At 40.2% G+C, this 26,146-nt stretch overlaps 1 protein-coding gene across 2 annotated transcripts in view; it reads right to left on the bottom strand.

Annotated features, from left to right (window-relative positions):
• col27a1b (collagen, type XXVII, alpha 1b) overlaps positions 1–26,146 on the bottom strand; it is a 74,508-nt gene that overhangs the window by 26,709 nt on the left and 21,653 nt on the right. For both annotated transcript variants that reach the window (XM_036008863.1, XM_031305804.2), the window contains exons 5-23: positions 25,416–25,469; positions 22,898–22,951; positions 22,740–22,793; positions 13,365–13,409; positions 10,508–10,561; positions 9,211–9,255; positions 8,199–8,252; positions 6,968–7,012; positions 4,944–4,997; positions 4,027–4,071; positions 3,540–3,593; positions 3,210–3,254; positions 2,932–2,985; positions 2,556–2,609; positions 1,560–1,613; positions 1,373–1,426; positions 1,235–1,288; positions 1,103–1,147; positions 208–261 (exon numbers count right to left, since the gene is read on the bottom strand). In XM_036008863.1, coding sequence (XP_035864756.1) covers positions 208–261; positions 1,103–1,147; positions 1,235–1,288; positions 1,373–1,426; positions 1,560–1,613; positions 2,556–2,609; positions 2,932–2,985; positions 3,210–3,254; positions 3,540–3,593; positions 4,027–4,071; positions 4,944–4,997; positions 6,968–7,012; positions 8,199–8,252; positions 9,211–9,255; positions 10,508–10,561; positions 13,365–13,409; positions 22,740–22,793; positions 22,898–22,951; positions 25,416–25,469 — 972 coding nt within the window. The remainder of the gene's footprint in view (positions 1–207; positions 262–1,102; positions 1,148–1,234; positions 1,289–1,372; positions 1,427–1,559; positions 1,614–2,555; positions 2,610–2,931; positions 2,986–3,209; positions 3,255–3,539; positions 3,594–4,026; positions 4,072–4,943; positions 4,998–6,967; positions 7,013–8,198; positions 8,253–9,210; positions 9,256–10,507; positions 10,562–13,364; positions 13,410–22,739; positions 22,794–22,897; positions 22,952–25,415; positions 25,470–26,146) is intronic.

Here is a 26,146-nt window from a genome sequence, read left to right on the forward strand (position 1 = left end):
GCATATCACAAACGTATTCATGCCTTTCATTTTTAGTTCAAGTCAGTTGAAATGTGCTTGGAGGACCGTTCCCCTGTGGTAACAGAGAATTAACATCTAATTTACACATATTCAGATGCTATTCTATGATAAAAGAAAGCCGGGGAGAGCATGTTCATTTAAGGATGACAGTGGTTCGGTGGTGGATGTGATACTATTAGGTCTGACCTTAAGTCCATCTGGGCCTGTCAGTCCAGGGTATCCCTGGCTCCCAGGGCTGCCCTGAACAGAAAACAAAAATGACACAGAGAAGTGTACTGCAACTTCTCACAACAAACAATAAACTCTCTGTATCTCCTGTAAAAGGTGCAGTCTGTGAGTCTGCTGTCCCTCGAGAGGCCGTAGCACAAAACAAACCGAACAATTGATGCCAAAACAAAAACATCCCTTAAAACAACTTAATGATCCATAAAACACAGAGCCGTTTGCAGCATCAAAGGCTTCTTATTACTCACAGAAGTCGTTGGGTCATTTGTGTTTGTTTGGAGTATTCACTTGTGGGTTTAACTTTTGGGAGATGGCAGACTGGAATCAACCATTGCAAAATTAGAAAGTTTCATTGGAAAGATCTACTCTATTGTTTAGCCTGGGATGACTCCAATTTAACATTTGTTTTTGGACCCAAGATAGTCGCTGTGGATTTTAGTCATACTGCAGAACAGTTCAAAGCCATCCTATTTGTCATTTATAATATCCTAATTTTTCTTGCACAGCCATATCATATTATATATATATATATATATAAACAAACTATTCATTTTGGTTTGACAGTTGCTTTTGTTTGTGATTGTGTGTGATTTTTATGATAGAAAAGAGCATAGCAATTTGCTGACCAATCTGGTAATGAGTACACAGTGTCCAATAGGAAGTCTTTCAAAACAGCTTTAGAACAATACAAACATCAGTCAGCCAAAGGACTTCCTGTCCATAACAGGTCATAGTTGTTTCTCCGAAGCTACATTTAGGCAAAGACACATGGTGCACTTGTTGCATTGTTGTGTGTGGATCCTAAACTTTTACTGTTATTTTTTTACTGATCTTGGATTATCCAATCAGCACTCACCTCGAGTCCAGCGGGTCCAGCGGGCCCAACTGGTCCCTCATCACCCTGACAAAAGAATTGTCACTAAAGGTCAGAGAAGATTTGTTTTTTTTATCTTTTATTCATTTTCAAGATATAATAAGTCAACGCCACCTGAAGTCCAGGTGTTCCTCTTGGACCTGGCAAACCTTGGATGCCTTGCTTTCCCTGTGGATGAAAAACAGAGAGTGAACTTTCACTTTATTTCCACTCACTCAAAATTCATATCTAAAGAGTTAATGTCACACTGACCTTAGGTCCTTCGGGGCCATTTTGTCCTGGTGGGCCAATGTCACCTGGATATCCCTTTGAAAATTACAGGAAATGAACCACAGCTTCATCACCACACAGTGACACACAACAGTGTATCAACAATGATAGAATAACATAAATATAATGCATCTAGTCAAAATATAATAGTAAATAGAATATATCCTACCTCTGGGCCAGGAGGGCCAGGTAAACCATCAGGGCCCTTTTCACCAGGTTTGCCCTAAGAAATGTCACAAATGATCTAATTGTTATTTCACAGATCAGAAACCTCACAATAACTTGAACAAAATACCATAGGCTAAATTAACTAAGTGGTTTGATCACGGAACATCATGTATGTTACCAAAACAATCTTATATAACCTGAAAATGAAAAGAAACCAGCCTAATTTTTCACACTTTTGTAGGTCATGTACTATGTATGCAAGTTTTATGGAAATCTCATTTTCTTAAAGCTGCAGTATTCACAATAACAAATCAACCATTGTGGCTGAGGTCAGATTCTGATAGGATGAACGAGTATGGCCACTCAGAAAGAATGTTTTCCATGCTAGAATCTCAAATCAGATCAGAGACTACTCAAAATATTAAGGACACTTCATAATGCACAAGTGCCAACGTTGGTGGATTAGTCTTAAGGCATGTGCACTTGGAATTTGCCAGTCCCCTGATCTTTGCTGGCTTGTTTATGCCACAGCTTGATTAGCATACATTTCTTAGACCAAAGTTCTCCTACATGCATGAGTGCCTGAAGTTTGCTTTTGTATACATTTGAAGATTCCCATCCATTTTCTTCAAGGGCAGCAGCATTTTTTCTTTAGTGCATCCTAAGACATACTTTGCCCTTTTAACACACCATCATGCTTTCAGAACAAAATTCTTATCAGATGCAACTAAGGAAAATAAATAGAATCATAACAACATAGACTACTAGAGTACTATATTTCATTTATTAGTCACCCACTAAGAACATACAAGCAAGAAAGCATGAAAAGAAAGGAGCTGGGGCTATGAACTACATCACTGGGCTCCTGTTAGGTGTTACCTAGTCTACATGTAGAGTCAATTATGTTGTAATGGGTGGGATGTACATTCATGCTTTTATGTGATTTCCATGCCAGAAACTAGTTTTGAACTTTTTTTTAATGTGAGATAGAAAATACCTGTGGCCCAGGTTTTCCACAAGGACCCGGCAACCCAGGTGAGCCACGCATACCCTGTAAAATAAAAGCCAGCTCATTGTTAACAAGTCAACAAGACAAGTAGGACAAATGTAATGCTGCTTAGATACAGAAACACACCAACTACATTTCTATGATAGGATTCAAAGAAATGGTAAATGGACTGCACTCTTTAGAGATCAGAACAAGGCGGTTTCCATTCATTAACCAATGCACACAAACACATCGATCGGTGGTGGAAATGCCATGCTAAAGGACACTTTGACATGAAGATAGGAGAAGCCCAGCATCAAACCACTGATGCTATTATTTCTGGATGACCCGTCGTGCCACCTGAGCACATCAAACATACACTTACCTTGTCCCCTTGGAATCCACACTCCCCTGGCTCCCCTGGTAAGCCAACATCCCCCTGAGAAAACACAAAGCAACATGAAAAAATAATCTGAATGTTAGCACAAAAAAAAAAAAATCATTCAACATGCTCCACAGGAGTGCTTGGTTACACAAGTCGGCATAATAGCTTTGTGTTATCTGTTAGCTTTCTCAGAAGTCAGAAATACAATTTTGTGATTTGTCGTCTCTAGCATTCTTGTATATAGTAGGTTAGTAGTGAGAAAGACGTATGCAGATCACCTTATCACCTTTCAGTCCTGGTTCCCCTGGGTTTCCAGGTACTCCCTTGGAAGCAAAATTAAAATTAAAAAAAAGAAAAGAAAAGAAAAAATGATTAACGATTGAACATGATTAATGAGCAGTCCTGGCGTTTCCCTGTTCACTAGGGTTTACATTTTCAGGCTGTGGAACATTTTAATCACCAACCACTCTTCACTTTGTCTCATCAAAGTGAGCTCAACAGCTACTTGACATTCTGGTTAACCAATCAAATTGCCAAAATATACCCTATTTATGATGGATCCATACCAAAACCAGACAGAGACATTTGTATAAAACCGCATCATTTACCTTGAGTCCTGGCGGTCCTGGTAAGCCCATTATTCCGACAGGGCCCATGTCTCCCTGCACGCATCAACACACACAAAACACATACAGTACTTATAATGCTGAACGTCCAGAATACTTAAGTCTTAAGGACCGATGCTCATAATGCACAACAAACATGTACTTTCTGAGCTGAATGTCTCAACAGAAAGATGTGGAAGAGATATAAGAATAGGGAGTAAGGAATCAAATGCTTTTATACAGCGCCTTTTCAAAACAATAGATAAAAAGAGGGCCCTAAAGAGAAAGAAAAAACAATATATGTATAAAACAACAAGGTAAGGTATGATTGGAGTATGAAATTACACAGTATGCTGGTATATGTATTACTTCTTGATGGAAATAATAAAAATAATTATAAAAAAATAAATAAAACAACAAGGTACCAAAGTGTTTAAAATTATAAAACATAAAGTTATAAAATCAGTGAGAAGGACACAAGAACACTCACGATAAGACCAGGGACTCCACATGGGCCAGGAGATCCCAGTTCACCCTAAGAGGAAGGGAGAGGACAAAGAAAGAGGGATAAAGAAGAGATGCCACACAAGCACACAGTCAGATAGAGGTGTAGAGTTGTAGGGGGAGGAAACACATGATAGCAAACTGAATGTTTCTATATTTTGTTTGTTTACTAGTATTTTCCTCCCTCAATATCCTGAGTAATGTGTTTCTCCACTCATTTTAGCATAGTGAGTGAGCACTTGGCACTTGACACACAGACCAGCTTGTTCCAAATGATCTACCCCGCAGCCACATGCCATGCCTACATCCTCTCCAAGCTATGCATCCAATGGACAGATGGATGACACTCAACCCAGTGTGGCCTTCCTGTCGCCTCCTCTATTCCTCTATGAATGAAAAGAGATGAATTCAGCCCCCCTCTTCCCTCTGGAGGCAGAGGAAATGAGGCCTGGAGGAGGCTCGCAGAGGTCAGCCAATCACAATCTAACACTGACCCTGTCAATCACGATGCAGTGAGGGTCAAACTAAAGTAAAGGAGAGGCAAGTGAAACTGCTGATGCTGCCCTCATGTATGTATCAGTATGGATTACGATGAGTGAGTGAGCTACTGAATGACTGCACAGACTTGCCTCACAGTCAGTCGTGCTGTAAAACAATGTGCAAGTAAGCTCCAACTCTGTAACTGTGTAATGTGTCTACTTTTTGCATCTCCTTAATGAGTGTATTTTTCATTTCTTGTAAAGCACATTGTACTGCATTTGTATATGACATAAGCTACATTACATCTAAAACCTGGTGAAACCTCAGTCGGGTGTAATTTTGTGGACTTCAGGACCAGGCATAAAGATTTTTACTGTGCCAAGAGTTAGTAAATTGTGCATTCATCTACATAATTTCACTTACTGGGTTCCCATCAGGGCCAGGAGGTCCCCTCTCTCCAAAGTCACCAGGAAACCCCTGAGCACACAAACAAACAGGACGGTCATGTATGTAACCAGAGGGGAAATCGAGTGGCTTTATCATGTTCATACCGTCAAAACACTGGAATTTATTTAGATATCACATGGTTTGTCAGTGAAGTTAGCACACCATGCACAGAGGATCAACTAAGTGTTTCCCAAAACAGACGTTTGCAGAGCAAAGCCCAAGCAAATCCCCTAAATTGTGCTCCCAGCGCTTCATTCCTGGGAGACCGGCAGGAAATTCCACGGCTGAGTGTTTCCGAGCGACCGAGTGTCTGTTTGTGCATGGGCTGGCAGGCAGTGCTCGGCAGCCCGCGAACCAAACCCCCAGGACTTGCCTAAATGGCCGAATAAAGCTGCTTGGCCCAGAAACTGATGACTGTGTCCTTTTTTTTCCCCTTGGTGCTTGTAATTCCATTATAGAGGGAGAACAACAGGCGTGATGCAGCGACGAGGCCACATGCTCAACGTGTGCTTGTCAATGTGCCAAGGTCAACATGCAACCAACCGCACGTCACAGCTCAGCACTCGCCTACAGGAGGCTATGCTTAGATTAATGAGAAATGGCAGAGATCTCTCATCGTCTGTCTGCAGACAGAGAAGAAAAAAGATCAAATGAAAGTATGAAGACCTCAAGAGATGGTAGTGATAGGACTTTTTGTGTGGCAGACTGCTGATTTAGAACATTAGGCAAATGTGGATAAAGTAATGAGCAGTAATTGGTGCAACATGAACCCCACAAAAAATGTGGAAACATTTGCCTCTTTCCAAAAATGTCAATAACTGACTTGGATTCATCAGAAACACATGCTTTGTTCTCAACAACTTTCGGCATGGCTGGCGAGACCCTTTTCATTATATGATCGGCCCGATGGAAATCATGTCATTGTGCTTTGTACAAACTATAGCATTTATTAGATAAAAAAGATTGGAAGACCACTTTCCCACTTTCAATCCATAAGGTTAAAACAGAAGGAAGGGAGCTGTTAAACACCATAAAATACAAACAGTCTCAGCTTTTTGTGGCTCGTGTTGTTTTGGGCTTTGGGACATGTGGATCAAACATGCCAACTCCTTCTCTTGTGTGTCTTTCCAGATTTTGCTAAACAGCATTACTGCTGACTCAGGACTGAAAAAACTCCTTGCGTAAAGTGACTGACCTCACTTTTTACCACAGAGGATGGGAAATGGCTTGCTCATGACTTGGCTATTATGAGCATATTTTTTGGTCTCAGTCTATGTCACTGACCGCTTCTGCAAAATAATATTTTCAACAACAAAAAAACACGTACAACCAGACTAGGCCTGGGAAAACAGCAGATTTACACAAGTGGTTATATGCAGTATTAGTATTTTCCATGTAAGCCTGGAAGGATGGGAAATGTACTTCCAGGCGCCAATGACGATAGACTTCCCTGGTCTGTGGATAGAGACTCCGGAGATCCAAACCCACAACTGACACATCACATTATCATATCAGTCACATGAAACAAGCACAGTAATAAGCACACTCTTAAACATATTACTAATCAACTTAAGCCAGAGAAAATTAATCATCAAAGATTTATAGATAACGAGTCACTGACTTTAATATTGGGCCAGGAATTTTTGATTGTAAAAAGGGATCTAAGTGAGAATTGAAATACAATCTGCTGACACATGAACATTTGTATTTCCAACCCATTCAGTTACACGATGTATGGTGCATATTCTCCCCTTATAACAATCCCTATAGTAATCCCTAGTATCACTGTGCCAGTGTGGAAGTTTCTGGAACTTTTTTTTTGCAGATTTACGACTAAAGCCAAAAGGGGCTTCACACTGAACTAGAGTCTCTGTCAGAGTAATGCACTTTAAAGTAGCTCTGCACTACAGTAATAGCCCATAGATCAACACAAACACCCGCACTTTCACGAGGCTGCATGAACAATGTTCTCTGAGAAGTATGTTGAGAGAAAACTTTACCGGCCTACCCATCTTGCCCTTCTTCCCATGAACGCCAGGAATTCCCTGGAAACAGGAAAGAAAACAAGAGTTGAGAGACAGAGAGAGAGAAAAATGGATAAGGAGGCTATGATGCTCCTTACACAACAGAAAACTAAATTGTTGTATGGACCAAAAATGGAGAAACAAATTTTCTATTCTCAGATCATTATCACATGTTGAAAAATAGAAATATTGAGCTTCAAAGTTCTAGAGCTTGACAACAGCAGGTCCATTTACAGGTATTAGGTGTTCTAGAGCCTTCAAAAATATAATCATCGAAAAATAAGATTTTAAGCAAAAATGGATGAGAGGTCCAAAGGCCTCAGAAACAAAATGGAAATCTACAATTCCATCACAATTAGCAAATGTCATCTGCTGATGAAGATTATGCCATATTGTTGAAAGATCAGCTACTAAATGGTCCTTTGTTTTAACAAACATAACATAATAGTTCATCTTCTGTAGGATGGTCATTTTAGGACAAATCAGACTCAGCTTGTCAGGTTCAGGTTCAAGTTCTACATTGTGGCTCAACTTTCAGACTGAAGTGTACTTTGTCATCCTCAGCTGCACTTCAGCTTAGCTGAGCTTTGAGCTGAATGCTAATGCTAATTTGCTAAATGAAACCTTAGCATGTTAGCTTTGTAGCATGCCATGTCAGCATTCATCTCAAAGCACAGGCTGACAGAATTCAGTCATCCTGTTATAGCAAAAAACAGATGATATTCATCCTCTCAGGACCATGCTTTAAGTACATTTCATTGAATCAATCCCAATCTTTGTGACATGTCCTATTTAAAGTGATCAACTGACCAGACTCACTTACACACTGAAGGGCCAACACTGCCATAGCCTCACTTGGCTAAAGTAGCTAAAAACAACAAAAAAACATATAAAAATTCCTGAGACATTTGGTGCCACTGTTCTGATCCACATCTCTGGGGGTTAATGGGAATTTGAGTCCTGGTTGATTTTGAATAAATGTAAATCCACCTCCTACATTCTGACCTTATCCAAGACAGTAGGAGAGGTTGGGGTGTAGGTTGTTATTTCCCCCAGGCTCGATCCAATACAGTATGAAGGAGCCTGTGCTACTCTGGGCTTATAATAGTGATTTGGTTAAGCGTGCCTGCACTCCTTCATTTCGGTCCATGGGCAGTCATATAATGCAACTCAGTAGGCATTTATTCTCACAGCCACTAATACTCACTCTCTCTCCATCAGGACCAGGAAGGCCAAAAAGCCCAGGGATGCCAATGTGACCCTAGAGAGATGAATAAAAGATGGAGTGGAGGAACAGATAAGGCAAAGAGAGATGGAAAAGCAAAAGAAGGTGGACAATGAGACTTTACAGAGATGATGGACATTGTAAAGAACGGTTTGATGTCAACAACACTAACATGTCTAAAAATATCTAAAAAGACTTCAGCTGTGATGCTTTCTTCTCGTTACAGTACCACAGGCTTTTTGCTACGGTGGAGTGGTCTTGTAGAGCCAAGCCTTGAGGCAAGTGTATATGCCCATGGACTGCATGGTGCTGGCTTCCACGATGTAGTCCAAGGGCACATACCCTCACATCAGGGATCTCTGAAGAACTCTCTGCTAAACCTGCTCAGTGGAAGAAGAAGAAAAAGTGGCAAACAGGGCAGAAATACAAATTACAATGACATTCAACGAGAAGCTGACATTCAAACTGATTGTGGTTATGCTTGACAGCAGAGCAATATAGTTTTATGATATTTGCCTAACATTAACAAGCGCAGCAAGCACGGAAGGGATTTAAAGAAAGCCAGAGTTAATTGCTATTACAGTACTTTAAATATACTAACAAAACCATATGTCGTTATCATCATGGAGTTAACAAGGGCAGGAGAGTGGCGTTTATGCCATTGGCCTTATCATGTACCCACACTGGTTAGGTAATTCATTTAGCAGGCATTTCACAGCAGAAAGTGAAAGTTCAGAAGCTTTACTACTAGGAGAGCCATGTCTCTCTCCCCTGTGGCCTTCAGTGGAAGCTGAGTTAGGGTGCATGACAAGAACATGAAATACACATAAACAGAGAAATTAATTCTGAGGGTGCTTTAAAGACTTTAGGCCTTACAGTGAGAGATATACAGTATTTACTTTCAAAGCACCTTTTTATTACCAAACATACTGCCTTAAAGAGTTTAATAACACAAATCCATGCCAAAGCTGTAATTTTTCCAACATCTACTTACCCTGACTCCTTTTGGCCCCATTTTCCCTACAGGCCCAGGTAAACCCTAAATGTAATACATGACAAAACAAATTTCTGTGGTTACAAACAGTGGCAGAACGTTAGTAGTGTTGCTGTGAAAGTACTTAAGTGGAAATACTAAGAAAAATCTCACTACTTCATGATAAGCACATTCATCCAGATGTTTGCATTTGTGGTGTCAAAACTTAAAGCAGCATTCACATTCATGTCTCTGAGACACAGCCAGCAAATCCACCACCACAGAAAATCTTCCCCTGCAACTTTAAAGATCAACTCTCAGCTCAGAAGAATACCCCACAGCAAAGTACAACGCCTTGACATAAACATACAGCACTGGTGATTCACAGCCCACAGATGGTAGGGGGTGCTAAAACCTAATCCATCACACACAACCAAGTGTCTATAGAGATCAGAGTTCAGACATAGTAAGTGCGCTAAAGTACAGAGGCAAACACTGAGACCCGTGCCTGAACTCTAGCTTATCATAAACATTCGGGAAAGGACAAGTGAGCAAGCAGCAGTTAAAACTTTCTTACAGCTAAGACGAAACTGATTTTAAATGCAGAGAACCTCTAATGCTTCCCAGCTTTAAAGTTAAACACTATTCCTAGAAGTGGAGCAGGACAGAGGAAGCTTATTTGTAGCCGGAAACCTGTGGCATTCGTCACACTTTTATTACCTTTTCTGTCTTCAGAGCAGTGCTTACAGTGGAAACCTTTTGACATTTTATTTCCTCGCTAGACCGGAGGCATCCGTCGCTTAAATTCAACCACAGGTGCTTCTCAACAGCTTAGAGCCTTTTTCCTTTCATTCAGCTGCAACAAACTTTTTATTTGGATTGACCAAATTGGATTCTTTGAGGCTGACACTGAGATGCCGATGGCTGAGGTTCTTTGCCGGCATCCAATATCTTTAAATTAGATTATTTTGTAGGTACAGAAAACATACAAGGATTTGGTGTTTCACCAATATATCCCGTTTTATTCATCATTCTGACAGTGAGCAAAACTTACTAGCTGTAATTTGATTTATTAAGAGGCAAAAATATTTTCAAAAAGCTGAATTCATAATAGAGATGATATCCTAGCCTCCATTTATTATTGTGTGTGTGTGTGTGTGTGTGTGTGTGTGTGTGTGTGTGTGTGTGTGTGTGTGTGTGTGTGTGTGTGTGTGTGCGTGCATGCGTGCGTGCGTGCGTGCGTGCGTGTGTGTGTGTGTGTGTGTGTGTGTGTGTGTGGCCCTGCTCAACCAGCACAGCAACACTAGATTTACTGCACCTGCCTGCCAGGATAGCCTTTGGCCCCAGGGCTTCCATCATCTCCCCGTTTACCCTGTGGAGAAAGAGACAGAAGAGAAATCAGCACTAAAGGGACTAAACGAAGGAAGGAAGGATGGAGGGAGGCAAGCTGTATTATATAGGAAATAAGGTTTCTTTTATGCACACATGGTTTCTGTTGGAGCCTCACTGATTGTAATGATAATAAGCTAAGAAAGACTGATCAAAATGGAAAACAAGCCCTTTATTCATTAAGCCGTTTATTTATGAAGTAATAAACAACAGCCAATTGGTCATACAGAGGAATTTACATCTCTCAGCTTTTCAATAAAGACCTTATGTTTAGTCGAGTCAGTGTTGCCTAAAGAAAGAGGCGCCACTATAAACATTACCACTCAAACCATTTCATTAATTCGACAGTGAGTGCTATTATAATGCAGACGAGCCACATGCTGTTACAGCAGGACTACTGTGAGCACAGTTTTGCCTTAATATGATTATCCTCATCAACGTAAAGTATAATACATGAGTCATTCCTTCCTTGTGGTGAGACCAAACCAAATGCATCCCTCCGAGAGGAATGTTAAATGTATGGGAAGAGTAAAACGGGATTAGTTAGTGAAGGCATGCAAGAAATTACAGGCTGCTTGCACAGTATACTGAAAGTTCATCACAGTCATTATATACTGCCGACAGTTTTTGTAGTGTTTCTGCCAAAAAACAGTTAATTGATGTGTTATGAGAGATCAAAAAGTGAATGTATTATTACAAATTATATGAGAAATCTTGTCAATGGCCACAGAGAAACAGTAGTCATAGTAGCAGCAGTAAAAGTATTAGCACTGATGGAAGCATTGTTGCATCAAAAGGAACATTGTACACCAGGAAGGTTATTATTGCGAAATAAGCCCAGAGAGTAAGGTAATGCAAGACCCTGGCAAATAAACACATTATTATCTGGTTTATCTGATTGTTCTGATAACCAAGTACATCAAATCATTTGACCAAAAAATGGGCACTTAAAATGTTGTTTTGTCTTTTGTCTTTTTGGATAGGTAGTTACGTGTTTCGATCATATCTTATGTTGTACTAGTACAAGGACACACAAGTATGTGCATGAGCACACAGGTGATGCTTTACACACACCTGCTGACTGCAGAGGGTGATATAGCCAATGTTTTGTGCATGCAAACCACGTTATTCCACTGATCGACAATTGGTGGCAGTAGCACGCAAAGAAATGTAGAAATATTCTAGTCGAAGGCAGGGAAGAAGACTGCCAAGTAGCGCGAACATGGGCCATGTCCAAAATCACTCCCTCGTTTACACATTCACTTCTCCCTATATAACAGACACTCAATAGTTTACTTTTTAGATTTGGACACTTAATCATCACTGACAGGTGTAGAGTTGCATAAGAGCAATAATCGCATCCATAAAAAATGCAACACATTGCATTGTGGGATTGTTAGGAAAAGGTAGTGTAAATGCCATGAAAATTGTATCCACTGTGAGAGTTTTTGAAGGCACCATATAGTCCATAAATGTCACTCTCATCAATACATTTTAGGGTAAATATGGTGCACTATATGGTGCGGTTGTGGTTTTGAAAATTATTTATGAGGAATAAAATGCATTTAACACTTTTGTTGTGGGAGAGTAACGTTTGTTCATAAGAAAACTACACAGGAAACCATTGAGTAATATACAAGTTCCACTAAATTAATAGTCAATCAGGAGTTTCTTTAGTAACCAAGAAGTAATGTCTTTCTGGCACAAGGTGTTACCCGTTGTCTTCAACTGGATTGAAAAACAATCAAACCGGCATTACTAAAAAAAATTAACAAGGCTCAGAATGCATTACAGGGCCAATCATAACTGACTGTTCTGCATGTTAAACCATGTGCTATTACATTTTCCACAGAAAAGAGTGCATTGTCTCAAGAGAGAGAGCACTGGAGGAGACAGGAAAAGTTTTCTTAGTTTTCCGTTGTGACACAGCACATTCTTCTCAAAGATAGTACACAGGATCTGGACTCAGGAGGAGGGGCGATAGGGAGAAGTAATGACCTAGGGGTGTCTAAACTATTTAGCCCACTTGTACCTCTGCCAAAAATCTTTCTTTCTCTTTTCCCGCCAAGATTCCCGAACAACTAATGGCTCTTCTCTTGAACCAATCCCCCACCACCCCACACTTCTTTTTTTAACGTCCCGATGTGTCTGTGTTAATATGTTCTCCTGTTTTGTAACTATAAATGGAAAGACTTGCTGGAGTGTTAAGGGAACTGTCTCTGGAGACTCTTGGCTCTTCTATTCGATAGGTAAACATACATTGACATATAGCTAACAGTGCGGCCAGCAGACAGACAAACAGCATGCAGTGGATTTAGTCAGCATGATAGCACTTCAAAGAGACAGAGGAGGGATTGTGTCTGAGAAACCAGAGAAATCACATTTTAGTTGTTTTCAGATGCCTCTCCCGCTGTTCAGAAAATCCTTTTTGGTTGATTGTTTTTTACCCCTCAATAAAATTCACACTCTCAACTCACACACTGTTGATCACATTTAAAAAAAAGGGGCAATGATGCATCTTATCTCAGAGTTTACTGTATGCATTATAAATTGCATTATTGCATTCTAGTACTTTCCCGTGATACGTATTGACCTAAAGGGGGCGCTACAATTATAAACATTGGAATTACAGATGTGTCTATTACTGAGTAGCTCAAAGGGGAGCTACATTACAACTTGGTAAACTGGTGAGGATATTGAGAGAGACATTCTACATAGTGTATAAAAAAAAAATGTATGATATACATCAAACTTTAGCCCTGATTAAAGAGAATTGAAGTACTCACAGGTTCACCTGGGAGACCAGAAGGACCAGGATGGCCTTTGTGTCCCTGTTGAAAGACAAACAACATGTTAAGAGTGTTGCACATCCAACAAGAAGTCTAAGTGAAATTAGGCATCTTATCTTTTTTAAATTATGATCACAAAGCCACAGGAAAGTACAATGCTAAATGATGCACTTTGCAGAAAAAGATTATGTCGGTCTTGGTTAAGTGTTAAATGAACTCAATCTATTTTTTGTTGTTGGAAAGTTTATTACATTGTGTTCAAGACCACAGGGTCTGAAATGATGTTATTTTCAATTGCCTTAGAGAGGAACTGACTTTGTTTCCTTATACAATAAAATAAATTAATAAAGACCCTGAAGGTTTAGTTTAAAAGAGTTCACAAAGACAAACTTAATAGCTGTGAAACTTTACGATTTCTACACAAGACCAATGCCATTTGTATCTACTGTTGCAGCACAGCTGCTTGGCAGTTTGTCTAATCCTTGCCACCAATGCACTGTGACAAAACAATTTAGAACAATCTTGCATTAATTAAACCAGTAAACCAATTATACAGAAACAAGTGAAACCCAACAGGGTAATTAATGGTCACCTTCATGCCCTGTGGTCTCAAATGAGCATGCCAGCTGGTTACAAAATGTATTAATCTTTTCACAATCAAGGCCTACAGTAGAGTAGATAGAGTCATGTGCAGTTATCTATGAGGAAAGAACATCGTCTATTCCCCTCAAGTGTGAAGTCATTAACCACAAACTGTGTTGGCCTGTCGGTAGCAGAACAAGTAAACCAGAGGCGGTCAGAGGCCAATGAAAAAAAAAAAAAAAAAAAAAAGAGTATCAGTGTAAACAAACGAGTCACCATGAAGAGAGTCATACTGACTGACTACACGCTCAAGCCTGCAGCCAGAGTGTACACATGAGGATTAAAATCTCTCTTTGCAAACGTCCTGAGAGACATTTGGTAGAATTGATGTTAAGCAGGGTTTAAAGCCTACTTCACTGAGTTTATGCAGGCATGGTTGACAATGATGAGGAAGGGGAATCCAACAAATTGTAAGAATTTTTATCAGGATTGGGGTAATTTTGCTTTGCCAGACCCTCCTCCAAAGTGCACTGAAGGAGGGTCTGGGTACTCCACATAGCATTCGGAGATGGGAGGAAAACGTGCTCTGGTTTAATGGCATTTCTTTTAACCAATTAGACCAATCTAAGCTTAGCTTAACACATAGACTGGAAACAGGGTGACATAGCTAGCTGGCTCTGTCCATGTTTTAAAAAGTCCACCTACTGTACCAGTGCCTTATTATGACTGGTTTGTTTAGTCCATGCAAAAACATAAGATTGTTTCTAGTGTTTCCTGTTCCCATTCTTAATGCTAACCTAAGCTAACCATCTCCAACTGTAGGTTCATATTTACTGTACAGAGTGTTATCGATCCAACTCTCTGCAAGAAAGCAAATATTTCCCAAAATGTTTAACTATTCCTTTAAACATGGGCTGGTGCTCTTTTAAATTGTTAATGTCCTGTGAATCATCTAACATATATTTAATGGAGCCGACATGTTCGTTGGCTTTGGGAATGTTGGACTCTTGATCAGAATTTAAAATTAGGTGTGAAAATCATTTGGCTGCACAACATGAGCTCATAATGATGAGCCCACCATGGGTCAGGCACGGTTGAGAGGCTGCGGCAGAGTGAGACTGACATGCCTGAAGCTCTGAAGTAAAATAATACTGGCAGCCTGACGTCCCATGTTGATCAAAAGGCTAATATTGGTCCAATGTATCAACTTAACTCAGAAGAGTACATTCATAACATGCCATTGGAACATTTCAGAAAATATATCACAACTATCCCACAATTACAAACCAATCAACTGAGACTGAGGCCTCTGATGTCATCATGATGTGAGAACTGATCATTAAACCATCAGCAGGAAGTAGGGGTGTGTAATTAATCGAAATTTTAATCGTGATTACGATTTTGGCTCCTGATGATGACAAACACGAATAATCGGGGAAAAAACGATTATTTTGCACATTATGTTTTGCAAGTAAACTCTTATTTTGCCTTGTGTTCTGAATGAAAAAAAAAAAAGGTTCAAATGGCAAAAGTCTGAAGAGAAATGTCACGGTACAAGGTGTTTTCACTGTTGATATGTTTAACTGTTTCACCTTTTTTAAGTTTAATAAATGCAACATCTTTCCAAAAGACAATGAGAAATCATGTTAAAATAAAATTGTGCATTCTCAGAAGTATGTAACAGAGACAAAAAACACTCATGAATTAATCTTTTACAAATGGCCAGAGCTTGTTCCTGAGTCCAATAAAAAGTCATGACAAAGAAAGAAAGAAATCAACAAACTTTGAAAGGCAACTATTGCTGGTTCATCGGCCACAGTAATTCTATCAGACCCTTTTATACTTCAGTTCTGTCAAACTCTTGATTGATGATTATTTGTCTATTTATCTACTGACAGACAGCACTGTGCTTCAAGTTGGAAATATCTGACAGTACTTTTGGGAGTAGAGGAGTCTCAGGCTGGATCCAAAGCACTGCAGCCACAAAAAGACAAAAGAATGTGGCTGAGCCTTCCAGCGAGGCCAATACAGCTGAGTACAGTGAAAGTAAGACAAAAAGAATTGTGTGTGCATGCGTGCGTGTGTGTGTGCGTGCGTGTATTGTATATATGGACTAAAAAAAATTGGACAGCTTTCACAGTTTTGTAAATCCATTGTGACACAAAGATGGCAAAGGATCACATTCTTCATTAGTTCTTCCTCTCTATGAAGAGCAGTTTAAATTAGTGTACTGTAACTCACACCAGATCAACCCTGCAGCCAACCAGCAAAGTGCAGCAGCAGCAGTAGTATCGCCCCTGCTTACAGAATAAGTAACAGACTTTCATTGGCACACAAAAAATGTTGTTCTTTCCATAGATTTTTATTTTTATTATTACACAAAAAGCTACTCCCACCTGGCAAGCTCCACACTCCTTTCTTGGATAAATCAGACTCAGCAAATTTAGGTACAGTACGAGAACGTTGTTATACAAAGCTGAGGTGCAGGTAAGGGAAAATTTTGAGGGCTGCACAGCTAATAAAAAGTTGAGCGCTGTTCCAGTGTGCCATGATCAGAGGTGACTGTGGTGTTGTGGTTTTGACGCACACACACACACACACACACACACACACACACACACACACACACACACACACACACACACACACACACACAGACACAAACACCAGCCTCTTCTAACTTTACAGTGCAGACCGTTGACTGACTCCCAGGCAACCTCCACATTACATCTCTACACATTTCCCACAGTGAGAAAGGCTTTCTCTGGCAGCGGGCCAAGGACTGAGCACAAAACTCAGCGAAGAGGGTCCATAAAGCTGCGGCAGGTCATGGTTTTACTGGCTGGTTGGACAAGAGCAGGCAAGAGAAGGAACCTCGAGCTCCATCTGTGGCAGATTATGGAATTTTGGTGTAATTTGAATATAAAAGTGCACTGTAAGGAGTTTTGGCTTCCAGTGCCAGAGTAAGAGCACAAAAAAGTGAGTTAAGAACAGCTGCAAGCAATGAGGTGTCTGGTGGCTTTCAGAAGAGCCAAGCTGATTGCCTTGCTTTTATTAGCTGGATACAAACTGCCTTTTAATACTTTGTATAGCTGTAAGCAGTCATTTCTGGGGATCCGAGTATCTTTTAGGTTAACACAGACCTGATCAGAGGGATAGAATCCCACCTGAACTGATTATCAGAACAGAAAGGGGATTTGTTACAACCACTTGACCTCAGCCAGGAGGCTGGTCCACGCCCAGCTTAGATTCTCAATTTCCATAAATCAGCAGAAGAATTTCAGCTTTTTCCCATGACTCCACGTTCCATGACTCACAAGGCGAGAAGAGGTCTTCCTCCTTTCGAGCTGGAGTCCTCCCCATTATTACACTGAATGGAGGATCCTTGAGAGCACCAGATGGTTTTTCACAGTCAGCGCTGTCCAATTGCATAATAGATTTTCAGAGCTCCCGCCAAAGCATTATTACACTCTAGCTATTGTGTATCAAATGACAACAGGAGTGTGTATGTGTCTAAGTAAGAGACAAAGTTTCTTACAAAAGGTTTTCTCACATTGTGTGTAACAGTCGTTTTCTAATTAGCATTCTTCTGGCATTCAAAACCTGACCTTACTTTGACACCTTACTGTACTGATGCACAGTTTTTGTTTCTCATCTCTCATCTTCTTCATCATAATTCTGACAGTAGGCTGCAAAATGAGTAGTGTGATGATAAACTGCCGAGCGTAATTTAAAAAAAAAAGCTGCCTGAGGATTTCTTTCAACAAGCTTTTATTTTTCTAAACAGATGTTGCTGCACTCTCAGACAGAAAACTCAGCAGTGATTCCCTTTGCAAAGCTTGTCTGTAACCTGCAATTACATTTACATTTATTTGAACACCACATTCATTCAATTCCTATCTAAATCTTGGAGATCCCCTGCCACAAAGTAAGTAGAGTGGGTCCCCCTGCTTAAAAAGCTGATAAGCCTTAATGAATTTCATACCTTTTGGGTTTCAGTGGAGTTTTTGTGTCCCACAATGGTGTAAGTGCTGTTTCTGAGGTTTCCCCCCCCTGCTAACAAGATAAATCTGGGGTAATGCTGAATTTGTTAAAAAAAAAAAAAAAAAAAAAAAAAGATTACATGGAAATTAACTGTGCACATTGTCACCCTCTCCAGTGTTGGCAGGTAACTGATAACAAAGATGGCAGAGTTGTTGTGGACGATTTTGTGAGGCCTGCTATTTATTAGAATCAGCCATTGCTACAGACAGACAGCTAGCAAACATTCTGCTAGATTTGTGCTGTTAATTACAGGAGGGAAAACTACAAACATGGTGTTTCCAGTCCATTGGCTCTGTATTGAACAGAATCCATTTCTACTCTGAATCGACCTGACAAGATAATCAACGTTTCTGTGTTATGTAAAAACTCAGGAGCAGCTTGATTCTGGATACGTGAAGAAGGTTAGGGGGACTTGGATGACTTGGATGACTTACACAGAAGCATTTAATGAAATCTTGATCGAGGATACTAAGGATACGCAGCACAGTTTAACAACAATGTAGTGTTGTGTAGTGCCATCCCAACTCTGAGGCACTCTCCATCTCCAAGACGCATTCATCTCATCCTGAACATATGTCAGGTTTGGGTTATGCAAAGATATTAATGGTGCCATATTCGAAAGGAGATGGTCCCGGAACACAACATTCCCTTATCATGAAGCAGCCTAGACTCCCTCAATCTCTAGCGACACGTGCATTTACACTTGACCACAGGACAGGTTTAGTGAAGGAGTAGGACGACTAGATCTTCTCGGCCCCTGACCTGTGACCAAGGAGTGACCTAATGTTAACTAAGTTTCACTTTGAGTCATTACCACCACCATCCTGCTGCTGTGAATACTCACTACATCATCAAGTGTGTGCACTATTTACTCCTGTTTGAGAAATGTTACCTAAAAACTACAGTGCCTACTTGTTTTAGGAAATGTTTGAGCCCTTTAAAAAAATATAAAGTTATTAAGAAAAGATATAAAGTAGGGATGCACCGAATATTCGGCCACCGAAAACTGCGGCCGAAAATTACGGTGGCCGACAGGGGCAGACGCCCTGCAACTTAAGAAAACACACGCAAATAGACAAAACACAAGCAAATTAAGAAAACAACTTCATTAATTTGACAACACGTGCAGCATTCAGCAAACGCTCTGCAAATACCACAACACAACCAAATACATAAACGCACTGCAAATAAAAAACGATGCAAAAAGAAAAGCACACAAACCCCGAAAAAAGAAGCGATGCAAAAAGAAAAACAACTTCATTAATTTGACAACACATGCACGGCATTCAGCAAACGCACTGCAAATACACACAACACAACCAAATACATAAACGCACTGCAAATACACACAACACAACCAAATACATAAACGCACTGCAAATACCAAACGATGCAAAAAGAAAAGCACACAAACCCAGAAAACAAATGCAACAAAAAAACGCAGCATCCAGATTACACAACGGAGGTTCTCCAGGCCTCTAGAGGGAGCAGCTAAGTGGAACAGCTGGATTTTCGACCGTTATTAACCGATATTAAATTCATATTATTATTATTATTATTAATAACATAATATATTATTAATATACAGTCTATGCTCCCGTCTCATGCCCTCCCGGCTGGTGCCGCCCCGAGCTTCGGCTTTTCAAAATAAAAGCTTGCGTCTGGTCCGCTATGTGTTTGTACTTTGGTGTGTTGGATGTTTGTGAACTAAACAGTACGGCAATCATGCTAATGAATACAATAACTTTTTCAGCAGATGTCTTACTTACAACACGATGGAGTTAGCAAAGCAGTTTTGTGTTTATATGTGCGGGTGGGATTTATTCAGTTTGATAAATCCCACGGTAAATTGGCTGGTTTGCTAACAGGGAGGGACTAGAAATCCTGTCTGTTTTTTTGTATTTCAAGAGCGAATTGCTCCACGATATGAATACAGATTGCTCACTTATTTTGTTGGTAACCGTTGTTGTATAATCACAATATTACACTTGAGGAGGCCTACACTTCAGTAATTTCGGACCTCGAAATTAAACCCTCTAACGTCAACGTTAAACGCTGATGCAGTTTTAAATGTTTTATCACCACGAGTTTACAGACGTCTCTGCTGATTAAGTATCAGCTGGGACCTGAGCCGAGACACACCCACCAAACGAGAGAAAACATATCTCAAACATAGATTTAATATTTACAGTCTATGCAGTCTCTCTCTCTCTCTCTCTCTCTCTCTCTCTCTCTCTCTCTCTCTCTCTCTCTCTCTCTCTCTCTCTCTCTCTCTCTCTCTCTCTCTCTCTCTCTCCGTGAGGTTGAAAATCAAGCTGCTCCCTCTAGAGGTCTGGAGAACTTCCGTTGTGTAATCTGGATGCAGCGTTTTTTTGTTGCATTTGTTTTCTGGGTTTGTGTGCTTTTCTTTTTGCATCGTTTCATATTTGCAGCACATTTATCTATTTGGTTGTGTTGTGGTATTTGCAGCGCGTTTGCTGAATGCCGCACATGTGTTGTCAAATTAATGAAGTTGTTTTCTTAATTTGCTTGTGTTTTGTCTATTTGCGTGTGTTTTCTTAAGTTGCAGGGCGTTTGCCCCTGTCGGCCACCGTAGAAAATGGGCCAAAAGGGCATTTTCGGCCGAAATACTTTTATCACCGAAACAATACGGCCGAAATGTTGTGATGACGCAAACAGAAACCGCGACCTGTGAGATCTATTCGGATCCTCTGCACTTCATCGCGACTGTACTTGATCCGCGTTATAAAGACCATTACTTGGATGCGGAAATAAAGCAGCGCGCACGAGAAATGATCCAGGCCGCGATAGATGCGGAGAACCCGCGTGGAGACGGAGACGGAACAGCGCACGGAACAGCGCCCAGCGCAGGAGAAGGAGATCAGAGCACAGAAAAAAAGACTTGTCTCTCTGCACCAGATGAGGGGCATGCACCCTCGTTGTCTGATATGTTCAGTGAAATCCTGCAAGAAAGTGCCTCAAATAATAATAATAATAATAGGTAAGCTATTCTGTTCTTAGGCTATTATATACTGTATGTGACTATCATATTGTAGCCATATTTCTGCTAGATATTTTTGATATCATTTGATAAAAATGTTTATTTATGCACTGGCCCTATTTAAATACACTTTCTCAAATCTTTCTCAAATGTCAGGCAGATGACAAGCTCAACCGCTCAACAGCTAGATGGTTATCTGTCAGAAGTCCCCAGAAGTGATAACCCTCTTGCTTACTAGAGAAGTAATCACGGCCGCTTTCCTGACTGATTTTATTTTATACTGTGCATTGTTGCAATGTGCTAAATAAATATTTGCATACTTTGTAATTGATTTATTCTTTGAAACTTTAATATTAATTTATACAATTGCAATGCCTTGATTTTAGTAAAGTTAGTACACAGTCCCCTGCTGGAGCTGCTACCCCCGCGACCCGAGACTGGATAAGCGGACGAAGATGGATGGATGGATAGTACACAGTCATAGCCATAAATGCAATGGTACTAATAATTGGCATAATTTCTTTCGGTGTTTCGGTTTTCGGTCTTGGTTTCCTCTTTTTCGGTTTTCGGTTTCGGCCAAGAATTTTCATTTCGGTGCATCCTTAATATAAAGTATCTGTGAGCTGTTTTAATGGTTTCCATCTTCAGTAGGAACCACTGGGTTAAATGCCACGAGCAGGGTAACGAAGTTGGGAAGTATTGAGAGACAGACTACCACATGCTGTTTATGGTCTTTCCATTGGATCTGTTCTGACAATAACAAAAATGCTGCCAGCTTTATTCTTTAATGGAAGCAGATATTATGTTTTACGATATTCCACCAAAATGAAAAATATTCATATTGTCTTAAAACAAACAATATGGAAAAACAAAGTCAGTCAGTTGCAGAGTACTATGTTATTTGCACACTCTGCATTGTAGGAAATTCAACAGGCTCTGGCTCACTTGAGATGTGTAATTACTGTGGGGTGAATAACAGGATAAAATGCACAAGGCCATGGAGAAAACGCTCTGCTGCTTACCATTACTCCTTGTCAAGATAACGGATATCAGATTACATAACATGTAAACATGTAAAGAAGTCAAATCATGTAGACTAACAATCCAGAGCCGGACCAGATCACAAAACTAAACCACAATCATAACTTGGCCTACTTTTAAGAAAAAATGTTCTCCAGAGAATGAATGACGCAACATGCATTTGGAGGAAGTATGTGAAGCTTAAATTTCACTCCGTAAACTTTAGCTCTGCTCAAATGGCTTCATCTTTTTGGAGGCCTGTGATACTGATGATGTAACAGCCAGACATTCAAACCTTTAGTATTTCGACCCGCAGGGGAGCCTGATCACAGGTGTTCTCCTTGACGCCTGCACTATGTTAGGCTGCTTTCCAAACAAGAGCTCAAACATCCATGTTTGGCTGGAGTTTCTAAACACTTTCACAGATATCCCCCGCAAAGGCAGTTCAGGGTGTGTCAGGGTTGAGAGGATGTACGTTTGATTTAGTGATCCTCGATATACACAACTCCACTCATTCAGTCGCTCATTCACTCAGAGTGTCTGATTTATGTCGGAAAACATTTTGAGAACAGTGAAAAAAAAAAGGGCACACACACAAAGTACAATATTAACTGTTACACATAGGGTACAAGGCCAGTGAAATCTGACAGATATCAGTTACTTCCTTGTCAAATTACACAAACAAATACACAGTTTAAGCTTGTGAGACAAATCTGATTTTCTACCTTTCGTCCATCTTGGCCATGCAGTCCAGGGGGGCCCATGACACCAGGCTCTCCCTAGAAGGACAATTTGGGTTAAATTCAATACACCAACATAATTTGTATGACTGTCTGCTAATAATTGAGTAGTTCTATGAAAGGAAAGAGGACAATATGCATACTTTTAGTCCTTTTGGGGCTTGACCAGGTGACAGTCCGTAATCTCCTTTTTGGCCCTAAAACATAAAAACACAGAACATTTTCCTATTCATACTTTTAGAGACACTTTTCCTCCAGTGGGTACGAGATGTATCCTGTTCTGCACCAACGTTCGCTGCATATTTTCTGCATTGCCACAGCATTCCACTTCACAAGGCGCAGAGGAGTTCACTGTTTGCATTTACCCTATCAAAGAGTAATGAGTTCATCCTACTTATTGGTGAGTCTAGCAGTTGTATTTACAACATACAGTCCATTTATGCCCTCCAGTGACTCGGTTTACACCAAGCCAGCAAGAAGTGATGGGGAGTGAACATGTACATTCTTCTCCCTTTTCGGGCAGTGGGAATCCTGTCAGTGCTTTCTGGGTCAGCATTCAACATCCAATCGCACTGTTGAAAGAGCAGCCCAGAAATCTACGCAATTATAATGTAAGAGGTCCATGGAGAAATAGATCATTTCCTGTGTTAGCGCTTATTTTATAATGAAACAAGTAAATGTTGCAGCACTGAGTTGGTTGGACCGTAATCAAACAACAGCCTGTTATCGGCTGATTGCACATGTTCTGACACATTTCATTTAGCAAATTAAAAGTTTTGGAATGGAGAGAAATCATGTTTTGTGCCTCACTTTGGTGCAATCCTGAAGCTAAGACTTCATTTTCAAGGAGTGTTGGGGGTATTTCTTTCCAGACCTCTTAGTGCAAAAGGCAATAGTTCAGTCATAGTGGAAAGACATGCACTGCTTCAAAGGAGAATCTTTTATTTTACAGGGTTACTGGTGAGAGTACGATAGGAGTTCCCATCTATAGTGTAACGGCCCATTTAAACCTACACGTTCGTGACAGCTACAACTTGGCATTGAAAAGTCTTTGTGGGAATTTTCTCCGGACTGATTTCTTAACAGAGCCAGGAGTGCAACTCCAGCCAAGAGCTACATACACGTCTTCACTGTCTAAAGGTTTTTTACCTTAACTACATCATCTGAAGTTTCAATTCAAAGAGAAGCTAAATTTCTTCTAAAAGCTGAAGACCCTAATAAGCACTTCTACTTTCCACTGATTATATGCGTATTTTAGGCCTTCATTCATTACATTTTTAAGTCTACTGGTAGGCTACTTACAGCAGTTGGTAATTGGTCATCATCTTGTCTCAATTTATCATCATTACATCCAGATAAAGTGACATATTCAAAACAAAATTCAGCTAACACAGTATGTTTTCATCCAGCTTGTTCATTTTTCTTAAAGCAGTGAACTGTGCCAGACCAGGCTGTCTGCTGTTTGAGGTTTGTGTGCAAACTGAGCTGGGTCAGGTTTGGTTAGGCTCCAGTAACACATATGTGCAATATAGGAGTTATGGTTTTTCCTTGGTTAAAGGAGGCCGAAGCATGGTATCAATTATGTTGTTTTTAATGTTTAAAGACAAAAAAAAAATGGAAAATGCTGAAATTCAATCCATTGTTATGGATTAGGTGCAGACTTGAAATACAAGCAATTTTCCGTTTTATTCCAGCATGGTTTAACAAACAGACTCTGTTGTGATACGAGACTGACACATTATGGAGCTAAGCAGCCCTCTGTGTTGACAATTCAAATCAGCTGGAACACAGACTCATGTCAAGTACTTGCAAGGTAGTGAGTCAGGAAGACTTAAAACTGCTGTTCCCTCCTGAAGGGAAACAAATGGCTTTTTAAGAGGCTAGAAGAGATGTACTGTGAACCTCAGACATGCAAACTTAGTGAAATCACAAACAAACATTGGATGAAGAAAAAACACAAGAAATACTCGCTCTTCAAATTTACATTGTCGTTTTATCAGTTAGATATGGACCAATGAATGAGGTTTAGAATGAGTATTAAGGCTGTATGTACCATAAAACGCTAATTTTACTTTATTTACATCATCTCTTGCATCCCCAAAAGGTTGTCCCATATCTCGTCCTAAATCCACTTTAAGGATCCAGCAGTGTATTGACAAGGCAGACAGTATAGGCTGAAAGATACAGCCACGACAAAATGGATAGCAACTTATTTAAAAGGCCCACTCTGTCAATTTCTGACCATATAAATTACAGGAATATGCAATTATACATATTTTATATAAACATGAAAAAGCATTTTGTTGATTGTCGAAATCTGCGTTCTTGATGTAAACAAACCATAACAGCATCAGAAAAATCTGCTGTATTTAAGCCCAAAACAAACCGTGTTAGTCCATCTCTCAATACTTTCTCTGTCTGTGGCCTGAAACAACTGCACACTGTACTTTTCTAAATTGTGTATTTGATAGGTACTCCTTTCCAACAGATTAATACACATTTGGTGCGTTTGTGATTTACAGCACCAGAACAGTGTACAGTATGTGTGTTTTTTCTTCATGGGGTTTGCTGACATGTTACTATTACATATTACAAGATGAGCGTTTTTTCGCTTCCTAAATACAGATAGGTAGCATTTGACATAAAATTATTGATTTGTACCTTCACTCCAGGAGTTCCGGGACGACCAGGGTTTCCATGGGGGCCAGGAGGACCCTGAAAACAGAGACACACATGATTGAAGAAGACACTGAGTAAAGGTGATCATCGGGGTCATTGAAAGGGCCTCTGTTTCAGCAGCAAAGGGGGGTGAGGTTGTACTATATGTGAGGTTTTCACAGATGTATGCACATATTGTTCCCTTTCCACTGGCTGTCAGTGTTATGGGACAGGTCAGCTGTGCCCCGAGGTCCCTCTGTGTTTGTGTATAGGTGCTCTGTGAGACGTACTTCATCTCCTGCCTGCCTTGCCTGTCTGCCTGCCCGTCCAAGTTATGACATATGGATGTGATTTTCCTCATCCCTACACTTTTCCACTGGTTACAAGGGTCCCACAAAGTTAAGGCCACTCATCCATCACATCATATTCCCCAATGGCTTTGTGCCACAATCTGTAGGTATATGTGATATATAACGTGCTTTGATGTAATTCATTGAGCCATCTGTGCCAAATGCTTTATCAAAATCTCCTGCAAGTCAGGCCAGGTGGGTGGACGTACAGGAGCAGAGAATCAGGAGACAAAATCTATTTTTTTTTCTGGTTAAAGGTACTATAAATTCAAGTGAGCTGCAAAAAAATAAAGCAACAACTTCCTGAGGCATCCAAGTGAGGAGTTCAACTGCACACTTGTGTGGAGCAGGGTCGAAATGCTGAGCATGGAAAATCTATCCCAG

The sequence above is a fragment of the Sander lucioperca genome, chromosome 2 (genome assembly GCF_008315115.2).
Source record: "Sander lucioperca isolate FBNREF2018 chromosome 2, SLUC_FBN_1.2, whole genome shotgun sequence".
NCBI classification, from domain to species: domain Eukaryota; kingdom Metazoa; phylum Chordata; class Actinopteri; order Perciformes; family Percidae; genus Sander; species Sander lucioperca.